The 15615-nt window shown below is 32.0% G+C and overlaps 1 protein-coding gene across 1 annotated transcript; it reads right to left on the minus strand.

Annotated features, from left to right (window-relative positions):
• Positions 1-2932: 2932 nt before the first annotated feature.
• On the minus strand, positions 2933-5670 carry LOC143071666 (uncharacterized). Its single transcript, XM_076246139.1, has 4 exons — positions 4910-5670; positions 4439-4596; positions 3989-4135; positions 2933-3706 (listed from the first exon to the last, which is right to left on the minus strand). The coding sequence occupies exons 1-4, from the start codon at positions 5473-5475 to the stop codon at positions 3012-3014; spliced, it is 1566 nt and encodes a 521-aa protein (XP_076102254.1). The 5' UTR covers positions 5476-5670; the 3' UTR covers positions 2933-3011.
• Between the last annotated feature and the right edge of the window lie 9945 nt (positions 5671-15615).

Here is a 15615-nt window from a genome sequence, read left to right on the forward strand (position 1 = left end):
TTAAACTTTTTGTAACTTCCCGATTAGTACTACAAGTTTATACAAAAAGATTTGTATGAATGAGCTATGATGCAATTTGATATTTAGTATATATAGTAATATAATGTGCAGGTACACGCAGTTAAATTTGACATTTGAATATGATTGCCTGATCTTTATGGAGCTTGTCCAAGAAAATAATATAATCGACATTTTATCTAGTGATTAACTAGCTTTTGTTGTGTTCACATGCAACAGAAGAAGAATCCATAAATTAATGAGTACTGTTAAAATGCTACGTTTCAACCTATTTGTATAATGTAGTCATGCGTGATCGAAGTCAATTAAATTAATAATACATGAATATTTGTTCAATACTCAATCTAGTATTTCAAATAAATATGTCATTGTGAAGATCTAATTTTCTATGATAAAAATGAACAATACGTGTTCGATTTCATACAAATCAAGCTTTATTATAAACAAAACTTTATTTAAACATTACATGGCATCAATGTCCAAATTTTTTTTAGAGATTTTATATCTTGTTTGGTAATTTACACATTTTTGAACCTTATAATTTCAATTTGTCAACAAAAAAACATTTAAAAGAAAGTTTGTTCAATATACTTGCACAGAAATTTATATTAGACTTGCCTAACATCATGTACGTTTTTTTTCAGACGAAACAATACAAATCAAATGAAAAAGACACATGAAAATACATGTATCGATGTTTAACACACAATGAAAAAGGCAATACGTTTATATTAAAGTTTTTATACATACCTTTCAAGAATTGAATATCCGAGTATAATCAACAAAAACAAAATAATTCATAACAGTAATGAAATATGATTATCGAATTATCAGAGATGTATTGATGGTGCTGTGTCCATCTATAAATCTGCTAGTCAATCACAAAATTGAGAAATATTGATGCAACCTGAGTTTTATAGATGCACAGGATACATATACGTTACCAGAACCAAATATGCACTATAAACAATATATCGATCAATTGACCGATTTAAAAATATAACTGTTGTCGACAGGTGCATTTTAAAAGACAATTAAGGACATGAAAGGGGTGGAGTTGATAGTAGAAATTCAGAAGTGATTGCGTACATTTAGTATTGCTATTCTTGTATATTAGACAAAAGCAAAACATTGAATGATGCCATTCCAGTAATATCTGCACATATAGATAGATATATGCATAATATCGGAACGCGCGATCTAATTATTGTGATACTTTTTCACTCTCATTATTTGAATAAATAAATACCTTGCAAAAATTTCTGAATGAACAGTACTGATCTGAAGTTTTTTTCATGTATTGTTTTTAACTTGTTTTGTTTCCTCGTTTTTAGATTGTTGTTTTTATTAGCCTGATATTGACATTATTTTTCTATTACTTTTCCGCAGTATATTGCCGAGCTACCTTTTCTCATTGAGAATGAAATATCCTTCTGAAAATGTTTGATAGGGAGACATTCCCGATTTTTCAAATGTTATTTTAAGACGAATATCAACAAAATAAATGGTCTTTTGGTTGGAATGTCATTTATATCTTAATTGAAAAAGAGAGATTCAGAATACATGAAATATTTTTTTTTACCTGAACGTGTCCAATGTCAATGTCACAATACTTATCTCTTCCTAAACTATTTGGTGGTAAACAGCTGGTCCGTTTACATGTCGTAGGTGTTTTTCACACACCATTAACAAATTTGGTCTTTATATTGAAAAAAAAACTCGAAAAGGTGTTTTACATTTATTTTGTATTCGGATTGAAAATTTCTTTATCTACATAGAAAACAATAATGCCTGAAAGCTTATAAATACGTTTAAATTTAGACCTTACTTCTAGGTATTTCCTTTTTCGTGTAATACATGAGATAAATCCATATACCACTGAAACCTAATAAAAATGGTCAACCTTAACCACCAAATGTTGTAAAACTGGATGGCAGTTTTATTGATAATTGTAGGTATATACACCTAAGTATACTAAGTAACACACGTATAAATTACAACGTATGCCTTAGTATTGCTGTTTGTTGACTTTCGTGCGTTTAGGACATCATTCGACAATCAGCATGTCCCATTACTGATATATTTCATGTTGTATTTTCATTGTTAATAATGAAGTGCTACAAGTGGCGTAATTACATTTATGGGCTGAAATTTGAACTCTGATAGTTTCATATATGTCTACTTCAATTCTAAAGTGATACAAAACAAGTAGATTACGCGCTGTCTCATATTGTGAATGTCTAATAACAAACAATTGAAAATAACAAAAAATATTAACTCCAAAAAGAGAGAACCACCAAAAGGTTTATTCCCGATTGTCCAACTTTTTAAACTTTTAGAGTTCTGATTGTCCCACATTATTTTGTGTAGTAAAATGTTGTTAGGTAAACACAGTAACAGTGATCAACAGCTATTTGATTCACTAAATAAACAAAAATTTATTATTACACATTAAATATTAATTTGTTTAAAAGTATAAAAAAAAGTTTTTAAATCAATTTAGATTAATGCACTTTTGATGGAAAGAAATATAATATTTCTGATTTATGAAATATATTCATAATGTTAGTACGTTAATTATTAGACAAACGAAAATACCGTTAATTTAATAACAATTTCACAATAATATGGTATTATTGCGTAACAATTTTCATATTGGCTTAGTTATAGGTCCGAGGGTACCATATTGGCCTGAGGCGAAGCCGAAGGCCAATATGGCTGCCCGAGGACCTATAACTAAGCCAATATGAAAATTGTTACGCAATGATACCTTTATTAATTAACCAGTCCAATATGAACTCTAGCCGGGCCAATATGAAGATTGAAAATAGTGTGAAAATCTGACATTCAGGACTTCAATAGTAGTGATTTGAATATGTATCAATGAAAATTGAGGATTTTAATCAAAACAATAAAATAGTAACAATTTTATTAAATAATCAACAGTAAATAAACACAACAAGTAAAAAACATGTTTTTATCTAGTTTTCAGATTAAAGCTCTTGGCTGCAGTTTATAGTATTCTTTCTTTCCCCTGAGTATATGTTAATATTGAAAACACCACCTGTTATAGTTGCACCTGCAAACATGGCCATTGGGTTGTCATGTTTGTTAGCAGTTTGATTATTTGTATTTGATACATTTGCATTTAAATTATTATGAACTAATGTATTTGAGTTTGAAAGTTCACAAGGTTCCTCTGAATCTGATGTCGTCTGTAAATCTGAGTTCGGCAACATGACCTTAGATATTGTGTGAGAAGCTTGTTGCTGTTGTTCAATAGACGGTACTGAATAATGAGTTAAGGTACTAATGCCTTTCCAGCCTCCTAATTGAGCAACTTCATTGGCAGGTCTACCATTTTGAAGTAGTGTGGTAGCAAAAGTTTTACGTCCCGAATGATTAACCTTTCTTCCTTGAAGATCTCCTTTTTCTGCCATATTTTTTACCATTTTACCTAATTTATCTTTGCCTATGGTTTGGCGAGTGTACCATATTTCCTCATGTTTATTATCTAAAGGCCTCAAATAAAATCTATGTTCATCAGTTAATGTGTCTTGAGGTCTATGCCGTTTGTATTCCTTGTAAACATGAATAGGGCAATTACTTCCTCCTTCCCCGAAAATCTTTGGCGTAATATCCCGGAAATCCCTGCTTTTTGCTCCACTACGGGTTTTGGTGCTTCTTTCTGAAAAAAGTATGCTTATGTCAATATTTAAAGAAGAATTATCCTTCCTGTCTGTACAAAACTTTCACTTTTATATAACAAAAAACATGTATTGCATAGTAAATAAGATTTGTTTTGATAAATATAAAACAATGGTTAATATCCTTAAAAGCACAAATTACCAACTTTTGTCAGGACTGTTGTACATGTACATCCATTATCCACAGAAGTATATATTCTGTGATTTCTAAAAGATTTAAAATATCAACTATTTAAATGATGGAAATCATAACATAATCTCACCATTAAATTCCAAATACTCCTTTCCATCAGATGTAGCTTTTAACTTGACATCTCCCCATGTCATGTTAACATGGTCTTGTCGACCTCGTAGACCAAAGTATGTTGCATTATTTAAAAACACAGCATTCAGTAATGCATCAGGGTTTTCTGGAAAAAGAAAAAAAAAAGAACTTAACTAAAATACATGTATCTTAATGTAAATATCTAACTTAAAATAGTATTTAAAGGACAAATACTGTATCAAAATGCAAAAGACCTCTGGAGACACTCTCATTGTTCAAGACCTTATGTGTATTTTAAACATTTTTTATTAGAACAACCATTTAATAATCAGGGATGGATAGAGGGCGACAAGGAAATAAAATAATTTGTTTGCCACAAGGTTAGAAAAATGTTTAATTAAAAGTTACTGACTGACACGCTGGAATACAACATTTTTTTTAAACTTACGTGTTCCAATAACGCCTTTCTCCCTCAAGATTTGGATTTCCTCAGTCGTCAAAGGTTCAGCTCTGTTTGGCTTACTGCCCTTGCCCAATGACTTTAATGCCTTTCGCTTCGCTTCTAATACCCGTCTTGTGTGGTTGAACTCAGGATCCTTTTTAATACTGAAACATTAAAGAAAAGATATGCATAATATCTGACATGTAATTTTTGTATGTACATGTTTTATACTTATAGCAAAGAGAAACCAAGGAATATTCATTGTACACAAGCTTAAGATCATCAAAACCACATTGACCCAGATGATATATATAGTTTTTACCAAAAAAAATGACACAAGGCTAAAATTAAAATATTGGCACTGAATATTAGAGTCATAATGCTTGACAGAATAATGCAAAGGCTATCATGCTATATCAAGACAAGGGAGTTACATGTCTCACAGATATCAAATAATCTACATGAAAATAATCGTACCTTATACTACTTTTTGAGTCCTTCAAATGTCTATCCAAGCTGTTGAACATAGAGGATAAAGAGTCAGGCTCATATTCGTCACCATTTTTCTTCAGGACTCCAAGAAAAAATCTTGATAACAGACTGTCCAAGTCTTTGGCAGGTATTTCCACTGAATCACGCATTTCTCCAACAGATATGAAAAAATCCAGCATCACTTTCAAGTCACTCTTTGTTTTAGTTTTTGTGTTCTTGTTAACACTTAAAGCTAGAAAAGAGTCAGTGTCTTCATCAGTGACAGAGCGAAACCTCTTGCTACTCGAGCTATTTTCTTTGTCTGATTCGTCAATCTCATGATTCTGTGCATTTTCAATGTCCTGCAGAATTTCATTTGGGAAGTTGAAATTCGCTGAATCAACTTCTTCCAGAATCAAATTTCCTTCCCCATTGACATCCGCGAGATTTCTCTTGATGTACTCTGCCTCCCTATTAGATAAATCGTCGTAGTGAAAATAGTCTTCAACTAACGCATCCATCGCATCATCTATATTTTTTATAGAGCTATTGCTCCATCGTTTTGTTGTCATTTTCTCCTGTCAGACGACACTAGCCGTAGTTCTCTAGAGTTATCGGGATTTCAACCGATTAGTCTAGAGCTAATCGAATATGCTAATATTGGGCTTGCTAAACCCGGGCCAATACGGAAAAATCCGTATTGGCCTTATAGGACAAAATTATCGATTTGGCAGTTTTACTCGTATTTAGTCAAATAAGCTCCAGTTAATTAATAATAGTTTTTAAATGAATTAAGAAATAATGCATGTAATTAATTATTATATGAACTCATTTACATTCTACACTCTGCACTAGCAGAGTTTTATTACTAGTCGTTGCAATCTTACTTGGGAAGTCAGAGGAAATTATTACAACATTATCTGCACTATTAATTTGGTGACTGCTAACACCAAACGTCAGATTCATCTGAACTCAGCATTTGTTATTGGTAACTTGTCTTTAACTCTGCTAGATAAGACTTTCCAAGAATCACTATTAAAGATTGTTTTTCAAATATTCCCAGTGTCTTTACAGTAAAGAGCAGTTAACAGGACTCATCAAAAACTATAAACACGAACCTGACTTCTATCAATTTATACGCAGGGAAGCAGTTCATCTACAGTACTGGAAACCACATGCAGAGTTATAAGGCGTTTAGTTTCATGGACTTAAAACCAGGAATGTTCTTACTCAACGGCAAATAACAACCTGTTTACGGACTATGTTGCAACATACTGGGTTGATAGCAGCAGGCAGGTATGGAACGATAAACCATGCAACGGCAGGATCAAGGACGACACACAGCACTAAAAGAGGAATGGGGGTACGAACAACAAAAGAGAAGAAGAAAGTGCACACAACGCAATCAACGCCTACATAACGCAACGTTCATTCCACGTCCTCCAAGAATGAATATTGCCCATACCGTATGGTCAGCATTAATGACCTCCGATACGACAAATGTATCATATCAAACGACAAAAACTAACGACCTAATTTACAATGTAGGTATAAACTAATGGAAGAAAAACACAAATATGTTACACAGCAACACATGACAAGCACTGAATTACAGGCTCCTGATATTACCCGAGACAATCACATACACTACGATACAGTATGTGACAGGGCACCGTCCCTCCATCTAACCTGGGACAGTGTTGTAACAGTACACATAAGAATAAACTATAAAAATCAGTTGAAAAAGGCTTATCTCATCAGCTGATGCTTCAACTGTGCCTTCTATGTGCAAAATTAAATATGTATATTCCCGATTGTCCGATAAAACTTCATTACTTTTTACCTGTAATTTCGAAAGTGGGAGAATCGGGAAGACGCCCTTGAGACATCATTATATGCATCTGAAATTGTTCTTGGTGTGAACTGCCAAATAAAACTATCATATTAGTCAGATCTGTATTTGGTGTCTGTTTTGTTAAAGTTTAAAAGTACCCTGCCTCGTCAAGTCTTGGTTTTGGTTAGATAGATTTCTGCTTTGAACGGATTACAAAATTGCAATTTATTTTCATTTATTTTTTAGTGGAATATTTAAGTTCGTTTTGAATGTATCTAGATGTTAAACCATTTTCCCTTGTTGTCTTGCTCCTATGTTTGTACGTCACTGTTATATGTATAAATCATTAATTATTATTGACTGTAAAAAGATAATGAGTCCTTGTATTCGGTTCTTAAGACTCATTGATTGTTTAAAGGTCGTTACAATGCACTGCATCTGGTAAGATGTTTTAGTACAGAAATTGATCATCAATTGAAAAAGTTAAATTTTATCAACATATAAATCTTTTTGGGGATTTATTAAATGTAAATCACAAAAATACTGAACTCCGAGGAAAATTCAAAACGGAAAGTCCCTGATTTGGTACAGGCACTTTCAAATGTATAAAATGGTGGATTGAACCTGGTTTTATAGCGCTAAACCTCTAACTTGTATGCCAGTCGCATCATATTTCATTATATTAACACGATGCATGAACAAAACAGACATTGACTTTGCTCATTGTTAAAGGCCGTACGGTGAACTATATTTGTTAATTTCTGTGACATTTGGGCTCTTGTGGAGATTTGTCTTATTGGCAATCATAGTTAATCACATCTTCTTTTTATATAATAGGTTAAAATGGCTACTGGTATAATGTTATTCGCTAAATAATTTACAACTACAAAAAGTTCAATTTCAAGGATGCATTCTTCTGACGTTTCACTCTCGTTGGAAAATCTCGTTCTGGAATTATTTCCAAAACATGTGGAAAATATAAATAAAAAATGTTATAATCAAACTTAATTATCTGATAAAAATTGTGTATTTACATGAGTGGTTTTTGAGTAATTAAGTTTTTAAATTGTTATACCAATCAAGTCAGTCTTTCTAGACAATATTTGGAGAGAATCGGTGAGGGGTACAAGAAACGATTTTAATACAATGTAGAAACGTGTACATTCCATATCATTTTTTTCTTTTCATGTTTCTTTTTTCAATCATTCATTATAACAAAAAAGTTGAATATATACATTATGTTCTTAAAACAGAGAAAAATCATAGATTTACAAAACCGACAGCATGGTAAATTTGACACAAAAAAACATCAAAATATGATAAAACTTTCTGTTATTAACACCTACCTATTGTTCTTGTAAGTGAAATATTCAGATTGGTCAACGTCGTCTTTATTGAAATGAAGCTCTATAGTTGTTGAACTCTGACTTTTTCCACGAAAATTGCACAAAAATAGATAAAAATTGAAGAAAATTCAAAATTGGATACATTCAATGGGCCGTAGCAAAACAAGAAGTGCACCAACATATCTTTTTTCTTCTCCAATTATTAATTACAGTAATAAAAACCCAATAATCAGATTAAGAACAAAATCAATTTAGAGTTTAACTCTAGACATGTTTGGCTCCTCAGTGGTGTACATTTTTATTCACATTTTCTTAAAACACTAACCTGACCATTTGTTGAACTGTTGAAAAAACCGGACGTTTTAAATGTTGCTCCCGGGAAAAAAACACGGACAATATGAAACACGATATTGTTAGTATAAACTACAAGGATATTCTGCATCGTTTGTATTTGAACGTATAATATAGCATTCAGAATATAAGATAAACTGTCACAAATAAAACTATTAAAATCGCGAGAGAGCAGTAAATCGATCTGATCGCATGTAAATTAATTCGATTAAACATAAATACACTTGAAAATGTAGATCTATTCACTGGGAAAAAAAAACATCAGCCACTACGAGTATTTTTATAGTGAGTTTACTATGTTCTATGTTTTCACACATGTTTTCACCTTAATCAAAATGATTGACATAATAGTTTTCAATAAGTTTGACTGTATCATACAACTACTGGCAACTATACAAACAACGTGACAATGCAATTAGCTGCTATAACTATTATAACTATAAGTCTAAACAAAAACAATACAAAGTCAAGTACAATGACGTTGGAGAATAATCTATACAAATCTAGCATTTTTTGTTTCATGTTTTAAACCAGGAAGAACGATGAACTGGGGGACATGTAATATCTCTATGGTTAAAATGTTAAACTATTATATTTCAAAATTGCCTTTAAAAAGATATTTAACTGCGTAGTATGTAATCTCTATTGTTTATACTTAGTCTATTTATTCATTTTTTTCAACATTAGATTTCAATATTCGCTGTGGTAAATATATGAAAAATCAACCCTTTTTCAATATCAATATAAAATGAGAAGTACTCAAAAGCAATACAGACAGAAAACTTATATCCACAGCTTTAGTTTTCACATAAGTGCAAGCAATATTGTGTTAATCTGCTTAAAAAAATGTAGTAGACAAAGTTTTCATTAGCAAAATTTGGAAGGACAAAAATTACACATAATATTATGTATTTATAATGCAAAGCCTTCACTGCATATTAGTATATAATGATAGTTTAGTTGCTATTCGTTGTGTTCATCAAACATAAAAATAGACAGCACATGTATACAGAAGCATTTAAATGTCGTAAAAGATATATTATTTACTCACCGAAACCATCATGACTACATCATTTTTCATTTCAGAGATAATCCACATTTCATAAGCAATGTTTTTTTGTAAATAAATGGCATAACTCAATGAAAGATGTATTAACCAATCTTAAACTGCCGATCACAAAGACAACCTACAACTGAAAGTGCAACACATCAGTTTCATATATGTAAGCAGGAAGTATATTATAAATTGTATACCTAAGATATTAAATGTACATTGAAAGTCGGTTGAGAATTAAATTTTACGACAAAAGTGATGACTTAATATATTTGATCATATTTGCTCAAAGTGCTAATTCCATTTCTCTGTAACAAAATTACAACAGTGCCTGCTTAGGAGTTCGGTATTTTTGTTATTACTTTTGTGCATGTGACAATTTCGTGAAACAGTGGTAAAAAGAAAATTATGAATAATCGGGAAAAAAATTAGTAAACGAGTTCCAGGAAAAAACAATAAAATGTGTTCATGTAATAAAGGAAGAGATTGGCCGAACAATTATCTTCAATAAGAAATTTAAAATGAAATTGACTTCTTAATCCTATCGAAAGCTTTTCGAAAGTTATACTTGAAGAAGGAACAATTTTCATTTTTTAATCTGTAAATGTTATAGAAATTTTACGAATATTTGTACAACGCAGAAGTATTGTTTTATATTTGTATATCAGTACACATATTGTATTTAAACTAGTAAGATGCAAGCTTATCGAAAACGAAACTTATTTACGTTTTATACAACACCTAATATTATTTTACCGGCATTATATATTTTATTTCAGAATTGCGTCGAAGTTGCTCTCTCTGAAATGGTTCAGTATAATTATCGCTATTTTTCTCTCTCGATTCAATGCACTTAATAATATACAACAATAACAATTACACACTAGCAAAATAAAAACCATTTTGAATAAGTATAATAGTTATGAGAAAAAAAATGCAAAAAACGATGTGAAAATTGAAAGATGTAAAATAATGCATCCTTAATAATACTAAAACAAATTTGCAAAGTACTAATAAACCTAGTATACATTATAAAAAAAAATCAAATATCGAGCTAGACTAAGTAAGTTTCAACTTACTATCTGTTACAGTACATCATTTCTCTTCATGAAAATATCTACATGTATCTTTATGAACATTTCATACGTCATGGTTATATATATCGATCTTTATAAAACATATTTTACGCTTAAATTATACAATCCATTAAAAAGAAAGTAAAATTATCATCTTTCTTTCATATTTGTGTAGCAAAGTCGAGCTAGAAAATGGAAACGGAATGTGTCAAAGAGACAACAGCCCAAGGCCATTTAGAGGTCTTCAACGCAGTAAGACCATCCTGCGTCCGGAGTTCGGCTTCATTCGGCCAGTTAACAATAAATTACTAGCTATTTAGTATACTTTCTCAGTGGTGTCTTGCCATGGCTTTCTTTGGACTTGTTTGTTTGCTTTTTGGCCTTGAATGTTTGTTTCGAATATTTTATTAACTGTGCATTTGCATTCAGATATCGCAGATCAAGTTTATTCGTTCATTGTGTATTAATTTACGTTTTTTGATTGAGTTAAGTCTGCCAATTGATATTTTATCGTGTGTTTTTCTATGTTGTGATGTTATGCTATTAATTCAGAAAAAGGGAGAAGGTTTGGATCCATTAAAACGTTTAATCCCACTGCAAATGTTTGCACCTGTCCTAAGTCAGGAATCTGATGTACAGTAGTTGTCGTTTGTTTATGTAATTTATACGTGTTTCTCGTTTCTCGTTTTTTTTATATAGATTGAATGGTTTTACACTAGTAATTTTGGGGCTCTTTATAGCTTTTTTGTTCGGTGTGAGCCAAGGCTCCGTGTTGAAAGCCATACATTGACCTATAATGTTTTACTTTTTTTTTTCTTTTTTTTTTAAATTGTTATTTGGATGGATAGTTGTCTCATTGGCACTCACACCACATCTTCCTATATCTAGTTCAGCAAATCGGACGCCACACTAAACTTCGAATCATACATATGAACACAAAAAACACGCAAGACTTAACAAAAAGCTACAGGCACCGAGGTTATGAGATACCTCTAGCCAAATCAGAATAAACAAACACAGTAATACGCACAGTAAAACTTACGAGAAGGAAATCCGAGTCAGATGTTAGAATATGTAACAGGAAAATGACAATAATCCTCATAAATTAACAAAGGATTAATGGTAGTTACTGACATGCCAGCCGTCCAGACCTCAATTATACTGATCAAAAGGTTATGTAAAATAATTAATTATATAAAAATCAAGCATAATCTCTCCTTTTAAGGGATAAGTATCATGCCATAATAAATTTTACGAAAAAAAATCATTAACCGCAACTACTGCTTTTAGGGAAAATGTGTATATTTCCAATACAAAGAGCCTATCATAAGTGAATTAATATTTAATTTTCTAAATTCTCCTCTGTCCTAACTGCTGTAATGGTATATGTAGGATTCTCAGTTTTGCTAGGGGTTTCAAATTAAAATATTCCAAATAATGGTTTATGCATTTAGACAACATTGTTTAAGGCCTTATCTGCAGGAATGACAACATACTTGTCGTGTAGAGAGGATACTTTTTTTTAATTTTCCACAATATCAGGCCCCTGGAAAGGGTTCTTGACTAAATACTCTTTACGTTGCTCATTTTTACGAAAACGAGGTCCCCGGTTATAACATGACATTTGGGACTGTGTGAGTATGGGGACAATGCTAATTAGGAATCGTTTGTTTGAATTTTAAAAACTTGAGGGTAAAAGGCTCTATCACACTCATGCTGTTGAAAATCTTAAACGCAATAATTTTGCATGCCAGCGCACTTTGTTTTAATAATTTTGAATTTTTTATTATCAAAATTATTATTGTTCTTATTAATCTCATCAATAAAAAAAGCATGATATTAAGTTTCTTCTTATAAATGTATAATAAGAGGTCCATACTCAATTTAATATATGTAGGACTCTAAAGTGCGATGGTACTCTAAAGTGCGATGGTAACGCTAAAGTGCGATGGTCTACGCTAAAGTACGATGGTGTCTCACGCTAAAGTACGATGGTTGTTTGTTTGCTAAAGTGCGACGGTATAGCACGCTAAAGTGCGATGGAACAAAAGAGAAAGGTTCAAGGGAACTAATGTTAAAAACAAGTCTTTTTGCAAAATCTAGTCTGCTATGATATAACATATAATGCGATAGGCTTTTACTTTACTGGTAGTCTTATGTGACTGTTTCTAAATTAAGAAGACGAATTTTGTATTTGCAACTGACAAGGGGATGTGTTTACATTAATAGGCTGTGTAAACGACAAGCTACATCCAATACGCCCCTTGTCCTGAACATGCATGAACTATTTGCCACTGGACGGAATAAATAAAATTTATTTTCCCCCTTTTTCGTTACGAGTATTAATACATGTTATATTTAACCAAAATGTACACGCTGATGTTTTAATGCGAACTCAAAAATAGTGTTGACATCTGGCTACGCTTCTTTACTTCTTTGTAGAGAAAGGGAAGTATGACCCGAACGAAAACGCTGTATTGAGTTTTGTTTTAATGGACAATTTCTGATTTACGCTTGAAAACGTGAACCTTTATTTTACCGATGTTTATACTCTTCAATACAATCAATATTTTAATGTAAACGTAAACATAAATTTGCATCTGTTCGAATCCATTATTTATTTCATATTCCGGTATGTTCATTTTTGGTTTGTATAAACGACTGTTAACGTCATAATCCAACTACGTTTTGTACGTCTATACTTTGGCGGACCATCGCACTTTAGCGTATGGAGGCATCGGACTTTAGCGTAGACCATCGCACTTTAGCGTGACCATCGTACTTTAGCATCCCCATCGCACTTTAGAGCCCTACATATGTATTGTAGAACAACTTATAAAAGATTTGCTAACACATCTTACATTGTTGGGCTAAATTTGAGATGAGTAATATAAAATAATTATGAAAAAAGGTGGCCTATCAAAGTGATTTTATCTTCAATACGTAGTATTCATCACCTACTTACACGTGTCTATACAAAAACAAATGCCAAAAATAACAACTTATTCACTTTAATTGTGTTTAATGAATTTATTTCATTCTTTCATCATTGACCAATTGAAGTATGGTCTTAACGGTATTGAAGAGTCTTGATCACTTTTATAAGCCACTGGTCTAAATACCACAATTTAATGGGTAAGATAAATTCATTACAAAGTGTACTAGTAAACTAATGCGATATATGTGGGTCAGTAAATTCCATATGGGAATTCGAGCTTCGATCTCAGCCCACATATATCGTATTAGGGCACTGGCACACTATGTTACTAATATTATCGCTATTTCACGAAATTTTCCTTTGATCTTACTAACTGATAATTATAGACTATTGTTGGTTGTCTTAACGAGATTGATTTTCTCGCTTGAACCGGTAAGTTGATACGATCAATTATAATCTGTTTATCGCTATTTTACATTTGACAACGTTGTTAATTTCGAAAAATTATCGCTAGAAACTAAAGGCTCACTTGCCCGTTGTCAGTGAAATTATCAACGTCGGCATAGGTAAAATAGTGATAAACAGATTATCATTGGTCATCTCAACTCGATTGTTTTCTCACTTTCACCGTACCGACTAAAGCGATCGAGAAAACCAATCTCGTGGAGATGATCAACGATTATCTATAAATATCAATAATATGCAACGCCAATTACGCCAATTACAAGCCAATTCAGCAATTTTATTGATGTGCATATTGTTGTGGAAAACATTGTAGTGTTTAATACCTAAATCAATATGAATAAAAAGAAATGTTACAGCAGGCTTTTCGCCAATGAAACAGCAAAAAAAAAAAAACAAAACAAAACCATGTGTTCAAATATATTGTTATAAATAACGACATAAAAAGCATGAAGCATATCACGAAGCACATACCTTAGTCCTAAAGTAGTATCGACAAAATCAAGTCATGAGTATTTTCATGTGATGTGAATTTTAAATTGAAGTGGTAACATAATCAATTACCCATACAAACACAAATGAAATAAGGCACTTGACAGATAATAATTCAGTTTAACTTGAAAACGCAATCAGGAAGTGAAACATCCAAATATTAAAATAAAAAAATAATATGATATTAAAACTTTCAATTGTACAATCAAATTCTCTCTAGATATCCCCGCCGATATTTCCCATCAAATGCACCGGCGATCAAACCTGGGCATGTTTATCGAAGCTCTCTTAGGATTATGACGTGTCCTAAGACCAACTTAGGACACATATTAGTCCTAAGTGGGTTTATCAAACATGTCTCAACTGAGGAAAATCCTAGGAATTGTCCTAACTTTAGGATATCAATTTAGGTGTCTTAAGATGGTCTTAGGATGGTTCTAACTTCAGGATATATTCGAATTTCGTCTTTTGTTCATTTTCACACGTATTATTTCTTTAGCAGTAGTAAAAAAGTTAAAATTCTCCGTATTTATATGAAAAATGAACGAGATTTGCCTTTCAACTGTTAAGGCAGCAACCATTTGATTTTCGGGGGGGGGGATGGGTTTTTTTTCTGGACAATTTTTTTTTTTCGCGACAAGTCGAAAACAATTTTTTTCTTTCAATTTTAGCATTACATATAGTGGCATCTGAGGGTGAAACAAACAATTTTTTTTTCTCAGAATCAAAAACAAATTATTTTTTTCTCCAAAAAATGGAAACAAACTTTTTTTTCCAAAAAAAACCATAGCCCCTCCCAGAAAATCAAATGGTTGCTGCCTAAAGAATGAAACCTAACTTTCGGTCCTAACTTTATCCTAACTTCTGTCCTAAGAAATTCTTAGGACGGAACTTTGGACAGTTTCGATAAACAGGCCCCAGGTGTTGGATTCATTGGGATCGTGTCGCTCAGTATTTAGTTTTCTATCTTTTCGTCATTCTGTGCTATTTGCCATGACGTTGAAAATTCGTCTTCGGCTTACGAGGTTAAATATCCCTTTAGTACATAAAGCTCCCTTTTTACGCTGTTTTTAATTTATGAGCAGTTTGTGTTGATGACGTAACATGTATAATATTCAAGATCAGTAAAAACGTAGTCTCCTTCGTAGTTTGAAGATCG

Source organism: Mytilus galloprovincialis, chromosome 4, assembly GCF_965363235.1.
Source record: "Mytilus galloprovincialis chromosome 4, xbMytGall1.hap1.1, whole genome shotgun sequence".
Lineage (NCBI taxonomy): Eukaryota > Metazoa > Mollusca > Bivalvia > Mytilida > Mytilidae > Mytilus > Mytilus galloprovincialis.

Excerpts from the sequence above, each read along its gene's own strand:
- LOC143071666 (XM_076246139.1), bottom strand. The coding sequence starts at position 5,475 with ATGACAACAAAACGATGGAGCAATAGCTCTATAAAAAATATAGATGAT. Across the intron at positions 4,597-4,909 it reads GACTCAAAAAGTAGTATAAG|TATTAAAAAGGATCCTGAGT; the intron begins GTACGATTATTT and ends TTAATGTTTCAG. Across the intron at positions 4,136-4,438 it reads GAAAGGCGTTATTGGAACAC|AAAACCCTGATGCATTACTG; the intron begins GTAAGTTTAAAA and ends TTCTTTTTCCAG.